Source organism: Chlorella variabilis (assembly GCF_000147415.1).
Source record: "Chlorella variabilis unplaced genomic scaffold CHLNCscaffold_10, whole genome shotgun sequence".
Taxonomy (NCBI): Eukaryota; Viridiplantae; Chlorophyta; class Trebouxiophyceae; order Chlorellales; family Chlorellaceae; genus Chlorella; species Chlorella variabilis.
Window position 1 is genome coordinate 1,189,670 of NW_005435078.1, and position 7,759 is coordinate 1,197,428.

The following is a 7,759-nucleotide window of genomic DNA, read 5'->3' on the forward strand; positions in this document are numbered from 1 at the left end:
GCGGGCGCATCAGGGCGGCAGGTTGAGGGAGGTCAGGAGGCATGGGGTCCCGTGCCTTCCTGTGCTGCAGCTTGTGGAGCTGTCGCGGCAGGCGGCCAAGGTGCCGGCGCTGGCGGCTGAGCTGGAGCAGACGCAGGAGGAGCTCAAGGTTGGTGGTGAATTGGTGGTCGCGGAGCATGCAAGTGGTGGTGGTGGTGGAGCATGCTGCAAGCGTGTGTGGTGCGGCGATGAGATGAGCCGTGCTCTGGGCTGGAGGGGCCGCATCCCGCCGTGCCAGTGCACATCGCTGTCTTGCCGCGCGCGGTGCAGGAGGTGCAAGGCCTGCTGCGCGACACCCAGGCCGCCTTCAAGCTGCTGATGGAGACGGTGAGGGAGAAGGAGGCGGCGGCGGAGGAGCTGGAGGGGCAGGCCGACGGCCTGCGCGGCGCGGCAGAGGCGCTGCGGCGGACGTGCGGCGAGCTGGAGGGCGCGCTGCAGGTGCGGGAAGGCCCCGCCAGCGGCGCAGCCCGCCCCACACTCCCGCCCTGGCACCCGGTGGTGCGCCGCTGCTGAGGCATGTGCTGCCTGGCCGGCTGGCGCAGGAGAAGGAGGCGGAGCTTGGCTGTTTGCAGCATGAGCTGCGGGCGGGGCAGGAAGAGGCGGCCGGCTGGCAGCGCCGGTGCAGGCAACTGCAGGGGGAGGCGGATGGGCGGGAGCTGGAGCTGGCGCGGAGGGACCTGCGGGCAAAGGAGGTGGAGGACGCGCTGCACGCGCTGGGGTCCAGGGCGGCGGAGGAGGCGGCGGCGGCGGCCAGCGAGCGGCAGGGGCTGGAGGGGGCGGTCAAGACGCTGGAGGCGCGGCTTGCGCAGGCGAGCCCCGGCCGCCGCCAGAGCGCGCCTGTGCTCTTGGACCGGAGGTGCCAAGCTGTCGCCCTCTGTGCTGCCTGGGATCTGCAGACGCGTTGCAGCCTAACCCACCTGGCGGCCGCCTGCGCTGCTCCTGCAGGCCAGGATGGACCTGGCCCGCACCCGGGATGAGCTGAGCGGCGCGGAGCAGGCGCAGGTCACGGCACGTGCGGAGCTGGAGGCCTCGCAGCAGCACTGCACGCAGCTCAGGTGCGGGCAGGGGCACTGCGCGCGTGCAAGTGGGGCGGATGCAGCGTGGGGCCCACCGGGAGCGTCCAGCTGGCACAGGAGCGGCAGCGGCGCTGCGGAGGTGTCGTGGGCTGTCGCTGCCTGCCGGGCGAGCCGTCAGCAGCTTGGCGCACCGCCCCGCCTGTGGCTGCGCCTGCAGGGCCCAGCTGAATGAGGAGCAGCTGCGTGCCAGCAAGCTGCGGGGCGAGCTGGCGTCGCTGAGCGGCAGCCACATCAAGGACCAGAAGGAGAAGAGCGGGCTGCTGGCAGACACGCTGGCGCGCCTGCAGGTGGGTGGGGCGGCGTGCAGGCAGAGCGCATGCTGAACTCGGGGGTCAGAGGCAGATGGGGACAGGGAGAGAGTGAGTAGAGTCAGGCAGGGGCAGGTGAGGATGAGATTTTGGAGGAGGCTGGCCGCGCCATTGGTGTGGTTGTCCGCGTGCTGTGCGCAGGCTGAGGAGGCGGCCAAGCTGTCGGCGCAGCAGGAGGCGCGGGCCATCCGGCGGAGGGTGGAGGAGCTGGAGGTGCGTGGCGGTGGCCGCCATGTGGCAGCACATATGCCGGGCACAGTGACTCGGTGGCACCAGCCCAGCCGGCACCCACTTGCCTCCACCACACGCCACCCCACGCAGGGCTCCCTGGCCGATGCGGCGGCGGCCCAGGCGCGGAGCCAGGAGGCGTACGAAGGGTCTCAGGCGGCGCTGGAGTCGATGCGCAAGAAGCTGGAGGCGTACAAGCGGGAGAACAAGAGCCTGCTGAGCAGCTACGACCAGTGGCTCAAGTCGGTTGTCGCCACGCGGCAGCCCGTGGTGGGCGCCTCGCCCTGATGAGCATGACGTTCTGCGCCCTGCCCTGGCACCAGCCCTTGAATTGAGATATGCCTTTCTGTAAATGACTGCTTGTGACTAGGCTGGGACACTGCACGGCTGGGATGAGGTCGCCGGGCGCAGCAGCGGTCTAGCGCAGCGCGCTATGCTGCGCTATGGCAGCAGGTGGGCCAAAGCGATCTGGCTCTGTCGCGCCATTCCGCTTCTCCACGCTCTGCTTGTCCTCTCGGCTCTTCGCTCCGTCGCTGTGCACGTCTGCCTTTTAAAGCTCGGCCCCCGCCCGATTCAAGCGGCCTTCGAGCAGCAGCCACAATGTCCAAGCTCAGCTCCAGCGCCAAGAGGATTCAAAAGGAGCTCGCGGAGATCAGCCTAGACCCGCCCTGCAACTGCTCCGCCGGGCCAAAGGGCGACAACATTTACGAGTGGGTGTCCACTATCATGGGGCCCTCAGGTGCGGCTGCTGCTGGCGGGACGGTGCCGGGAAGTGGCCCGCGGGCGGCCAGGCAGGTTGAACCCGCTGCTGCCGCCGCCACCAAGGCGCTCCCGACCTGCCGACGCTTTTGCGTTGCGCTTCCCGCTGCGTGGCCACCTGTGCAGGCTCGCCCTACTCTGGCGGCATCTACTTCCTGGACATCCACTTCCCGCCAGACTACCCCTTCAAGCCGCCCAAGGTGGGGCCGCACAGGGCCACGGCGGTGCTGGCAAGACGCAGGAGACCACGCAACGAGAATCGGTCTACATTGTGTGCTTTGTGCGCTGCCGCTGTCGCTTGCCCCCGCAGGTCACCTTCCGCACCCGCATCTACCACTGCAACATCAACAGCAATGGCCAGATCTGCCTAGACATCCTCAAAGACCAGTGGAGCCCCGCGCTGACCATCTCCAAAGTGCTGCTCTCCATCTGCTCGCTGCTGACAGATGCCAACCCCAGTGAGCGGCGCAGCGGGCGACGGGAGGCAGGGTGGCGGTGGGAGCCAGTGCGGGGCATGGCAGGGTGGGGGCTGCGGCAGCAGGCCAACGGCAGGCTGCCTAACTGATTGCACAACTGCGGTGGGCCGGCCCTCCCCTGGTGTTGCTGGCGATGCCCATCTGCTGCTGACAGCTCGCCCCGCTCTGCTGATGCCCCGCCTGCAGACGACCCGCTGGTAGCTTCCATCGCGCAGCAGTACCTTGCAGACCGTGAGGGGCACGACAAGACGGCGGCAGAGTGGGCCAAGCGCTATGCCAGTGCATGAGGCGGGCAAGGCAGCTGCTGGCCATAGGCAGGTCACCTACACAAGCTCAGCAGGCAGGCTCAGGATTGTTACTAGCCTAGTAAGCAACAGGGTTCTTTAGGCAGCTCACCAACTCCCCCACTTCCAATGTAAATATTGTATCCCTCTCCTGTAACTGCCCACACAAGTCGACACCAACAACCGTCCCAGGGTTCGCTGCTGATGCTGGAATGTTTGTCACATGAAATAGTCACGAAAGCAGTGCTGCGCATACAGAAACAGGAACAGTTGCACATCTCGCAAGCAGGCCGCTGTCACCAGTCGTGCCGCGGGCTCCAGCTGCCGTTGGTGAGCGTGACCCCATGCGGCAGCAGCACCCCGGCGTGCCACTGCACCTCCTTGGGCGCCTGCGGGTGCCGCTTCTGCGCCGCCAGCGACAGCCGGCCGCGCATGTTGACCTCGGGGCTGGCTGGGCCCTCTGTGAACTTCAGCCAGCAGTCGCCCTTGCCGTGCTTGTGCGCATCCGGCTCGAAGCAGTTGTCAAAGGCGCACCAGGCAAAGGCATTGCAGGGCAGGTTGCCAAAGGGGCCTGCGAGCGCGCAAAAACAGCAGCAAGCGGGATGAGGCGCTGAGGGCAAGGGCTGCCACTTGTGTGGCAGCGGGTTGGCCCATGCCACTGCCGTGTGCGCCCCCTGTGCACCTCCAAGGCAGCCACAGGCGCAGCAGCAGCGGGCCTTTGCAGCAGCCAGCCGGGCGCACCCACCATCGCTGGGCCCCTTGGGCTTATGCTGCCTGCACGCCTCGGCGCACTCCTCTATGCTGCCCTTGGTGTTGCCGATGCCCCAGCCCACTGCAGCAGCAGCGAGGCGCGCCATGCACATGGTCAAGCAGCTGAGGTGCGACCCACCGCAGACCATCTGACGACGCTCCCAACCCGCTGCGCTACCGCCACCCCACCAAGCCCTGCACCTGCCAGCCCATCGTAGTCTGCGTGCCGCTCTATGTGGATGTCCAGGTCATCAGGCTGCGGCTTGTTCTCCTGCCACCACTTGTTGGTGGGCGACTCCTCCAGGCACGACGGCACGACGTGCGCATAACCGTCCACCGCCGGCCTGCCGCACACCCGCGTCTCCATTATTTTCTGCACCGGGCTCATGTCCTTGCCGCCCACCTTTGCAGCTTTTGCTGTCGCCTTCAACGCCGCCTTCCGCCCGCCGACTGCAGGCCCAAACAGCAGGCGGGGTGTCACACATCCAGCAGAGCCCACGGGGCAGCGCTGCTAGCAGTGCAGGCGGCGAGCATGTGGCGACGCGGCGCTGGAAGGAGTTTGCACAAGGCAAGCTACACCTGCTGCAGCGGTGCCGTCATCTGGCGTTTCACTGCTGCTGTCACCGCGGTTCAAGACTGCGGCAGAGCCAAAGTAGGAGAGCCCCACCGCCCCCGCGAACACCAAAGCTATCAGGATCGGTCGTCCCGTGCCAGAGCGTTTGTGCTTGGCAGTGTCGTCGCTGCCCATGCCCACTGCTGCCTCTGGCGAGCGAGGATCGCGCGCAGGGGGATCCTGCTACAATAAGCGCGTGGCCTGACCAGTGATCGGAGATCCCAATCGATGGCGATGCAGTTACAAGGCCAGGGAGCAGTCTAAGCGCATGCCAGGTGTCCCTGCTGCCCGTGCTATGGGGCTCATATGTTTCGGGCGGCCTGCACACAGTGTTATCGCTTCCAATGCCTGCTCACTCGACGCCGCTGGCATCCAAGTTGTTGGGTTGTGCGGTGCTGGTGCTGATTGTTTACTTGTCTCAGCGGGAGCCCAGCCCAGGCCCTAAAATGGGCTCTACGTCTATAGAATCAGAGCAGCTGCAGGTTAAGGGCCACAGCATACGCTGCTTGATGGCCAACAACCTCCCTGGGTGTGAGTAGCGGGCTGCGCCACGGCGGCACGACCCGCCCACGTCTCCCATCGGCGGCTTCTCTGCTTTTGTTTTTCAGGGAAAGGGCCCACAGTTGTGCTTCTGCACGGCCAGGCGTTTCAGGCGTCGACCTGGCAGGAGACGGGCACGCTGGAGGCACTGGGCGGGCATGGGGTGCGGGCAATCGCGGTGGACCTGCCAGGTGAGGCTTCGCACCTGCCACGCTGTCCTCCCGTGCACCGGCAGGCGACAGCAGCACCAAAAGTTTCTGCCAGCTAGATGCTTGGCCAGCTAACACGAGCATTTCTCCCGTCACTCCACCATGTGCTTGACCTTTTATGTTGCATGCCACCCCCCCTTTGCCCGCGCACCCACCACGTGCATCGCATCAGGCCACGGCGTGACTGGCGGGCAGGCGCTCCCCCCCAACAGCCGCGCCGCCTTCTTGCAAGACCTGCTCAAGGCGCTGCACGTGCGGCAGCCGCTGGTGCTCATCACGCCCAGCATGTCGGGCTCCTACATCCTGCCCTGGCTGGCAGACCACGCGGCAGAGCTGACCGCCTGGGTGGCGGTGGCGCCGGCAGGCCTGAAGCAGTGGGTGCCTCAGGGTGTGCTGGAGGCGGCGAGCAAGGAGGCCAAGGTAGGTGTGCGGGTGGGCCGGAGGTTGCGGTGGGTGGTGAGGCGGGGCAGGAAGGTCGAGCCAGGCGGACTGCGGGCGCCTGCCTCCCCTGGCTGTCGCGCTGGCTGCCGCTGGCGTCAACCTCGTGTCAGCCTCCTGCGCCGCCCTTCCTTCATGGACGAAGCCTGCGCTCTGCCTTGTCGGGTTGCCGCCAGTCAGCCCAGTCAACGTTTGCTCCCCTCGCCGCTGTCCCTCCCCCCTGCAGCTGAAGGTGCTGGCCATCTACGGCGAAAAGGATGGGATGCGGCCCGACTTTACTCTCATCGAGGATGCACTGCCCAGAGCGCAGTTCCTGCTCATCCCGGCCGCAGGCCACGCATGCTACAAGGATGCTCCCAAGCTGTTCAACAGGGAGCTGCTGCGCTTCCTGGACAATGAGGTGGCGGGGTAGCTGCGGCGAGCGGCCGCCACTCTGCCTGGCGGGCAGCGTTGGCGGTGGCGGCGGCAACGTTGGCGGCGGCAACGCAGGCGGCATCTTCATCCCTCCGATGTTTTGCAAGTGCACTATCCTTGCGAGGCAGCATGGTGATCGAGTGAAGTTGTCCAGCAGTGCCGTCACGCAGCTTCCTCTGGTACTGCGAGAGATCTTGCAAGAGCATGCAGCATTGTTGGGGGGCGACCATTCAACTATCTGCACTGTTCATTGCAGTGCATTTCCGACCGAGGGAGCCCACATTGCGGGAGAATCGCCTTGCCTCTGCGCTTCTGCTGTGCTCCAGCACCCTAATGGACAGAGCTTCGAACTTAATGCAGAGCCTGGCTGCAACTCTGCGCCTGGCAGCCGCCCTGGTGCTCGTGGCAGGTTAGTTGTGGCGGGGGGGAAGCTCCGCGCCTGTCGGGGCTCAGGCACGGGATTTCCAGTCTGAAAACCACATTGCCTGGACCCTGCACCCTTGATCATACCCCGCAGGAGCCTTGGTGGACGCCGCGGTGAGACCCGCGCGGGGGTGACGCCGCCACGACTGGTTGCACAGGTAGGGAGGCCTACCTGCAGGTTGCAGCTGCAAGTGCATTTGCGTTTGGGCGCCATCAGGCAGCCGTTTCTAACAAAAGCATTAGCTGTACCTAGCTTGCTAGGTACTATTACAAAAAAATGAATACACAATTTGAAATGAAAGAAAAATGATTTGAGTGCAGGGCTGGCTGCAAGTTGGGAGGACCTTGACCGGGCCCAGCTCCGCCTCGTGGCTCTCCCTGGCGCTCCACCCCAATGGCACACCCCTCGTAGTTTTCACGGCACAGGACGAGTTGTGCTATGCGCCCTGCACCGCGCCAATCAAGTCCTACGTATAGTGAGTGGCGGCGCTGTGCTGCTGCGGGCTGGCGCCCGTGCAGGGGGCGGTTCAGGGTGCTGCCATACGTGCCGCGGCCAGATGCATGTGTTGCCCGCTGATGTGGCACCTCCCCCGATTCGTCTGGCTCATCAGGCACGCTCTCTCCCGCGATCCCTCCCTTTCCTTCGCCTTTCAGAGTCTCTAAGGCTTCTATTTCTCCCCTCCCGCACCCCGCAGCTGCCGCAAATTTAAAATTATGAACCAACCTGTCATCCTTTATGCCTTAGAACGGCGCCAAAACGGCGCCAAGAATGTGTTTCTCACTAAGTCAGATGTAGAGGGCATCATCCGGATCAAGCAGGGCGACCAGCAGGCGCCCTCAGGCCGGCGGCGGCGGGGTGCGGGAGGGGGGGCGGCAGTGCAGGGCGGCGCCAAGAACTACAGCAAGAAGGTGCTGCAGTTCTTCCAGGTGCTGAAGGGCGCTGGCGGTCAGGACATCCTGTGCCGCTGCGTCAAGCGCAGCGGAGAGTGGCGGTGGTGCCCCGTGGTGCCGCTCGAGGAGCTGCCCCGAGTGATCAAGGAGCACCACGAGCGGGCGACTGGCTTCAGCGGTGTGGAGAAGCTGTACACACATGTGAGTGATACAAGGGGTGCAATGATGCCGCCAGACCAACTGGAGAGTGCTCTGCATCAGGCAGCAACCGGATGCATCGCAGCAAGCACGGGGGGTCGGCACGGCCAAGG

General features: G+C 65.5%; 5 protein-coding genes across 5 annotated transcripts; 4 read left to right on the forward strand and 1 right to left on the reverse strand.

Moving 5' to 3' along the window:
* Nucleotides 1-70: 70 nt before the first annotated feature.
* Nucleotides 71-1,939, forward strand: CHLNCDRAFT_134027 (hypothetical protein; the record flags this gene model as incomplete). The annotated part of the gene is made up of 7 exons (XM_005847596.1): nt 71-148; nt 310-477; nt 582-878; nt 985-1,094; nt 1,273-1,402; nt 1,565-1,636; nt 1,745-1,939. Coding segments are annotated over 7 exons (1,050 nt in total), but the record flags the coding sequence as incomplete, so codon positions are not given.
* Nucleotides 1,940-2,251: 312 nt separating this feature from the next.
* On the forward strand, nt 2,252-3,173 carry CHLNCDRAFT_48816 (hypothetical protein; the record flags this gene model as incomplete). The annotated part of the gene is made up of 4 exons (XM_005847597.1): nt 2,252-2,390; nt 2,537-2,610; nt 2,721-2,868; nt 3,073-3,173. 4 exons carry the CDS (start codon nt 2,252-2,254, stop codon nt 3,171-3,173), a joined length of 462 nt encoding a protein of 153 aa, XP_005847659.1.
* A 293-nt stretch (nt 3,174-3,466) lies between these two features.
* Nucleotides 3,467-4,668, reverse strand: CHLNCDRAFT_134029 (hypothetical protein; the record flags this gene model as incomplete). The annotated part of the gene is made up of 4 exons (XM_005847758.1): nt 3,467-3,741; nt 3,916-4,002; nt 4,122-4,370; nt 4,500-4,668. The coding sequence occupies 4 exons, from the start codon at nt 4,666-4,668 to the stop codon at nt 3,467-3,469; spliced, it is 780 nt and encodes a 259-aa protein (XP_005847820.1).
* Nucleotides 4,669-4,979: 311 nt separating this feature from the next.
* Nucleotides 4,980-6,132, forward strand: CHLNCDRAFT_134030 (hypothetical protein; the record flags this gene model as incomplete). Its single annotated transcript, XM_005847598.1, has 4 exons — nt 4,980-5,015; nt 5,177-5,264; nt 5,455-5,702; nt 5,947-6,132. 4 exons carry the CDS (start codon nt 4,980-4,982, stop codon nt 6,130-6,132), a joined length of 558 nt encoding a protein of 185 aa, XP_005847660.1.
* An 819-nt stretch (nt 6,133-6,951) lies between these two features.
* CHLNCDRAFT_134031 (hypothetical protein) lies at nt 6,952-7,649 on the forward strand (the record flags this gene model as incomplete). Its single annotated transcript, XM_005847599.1, has 2 exons — nt 6,952-6,965; nt 7,253-7,649. Coding segments are annotated over 2 exons (411 nt in total), but the record flags the coding sequence as incomplete, so codon positions are not given.
* Between the last annotated feature and the right edge of the window lie 110 nt (nt 7,650-7,759).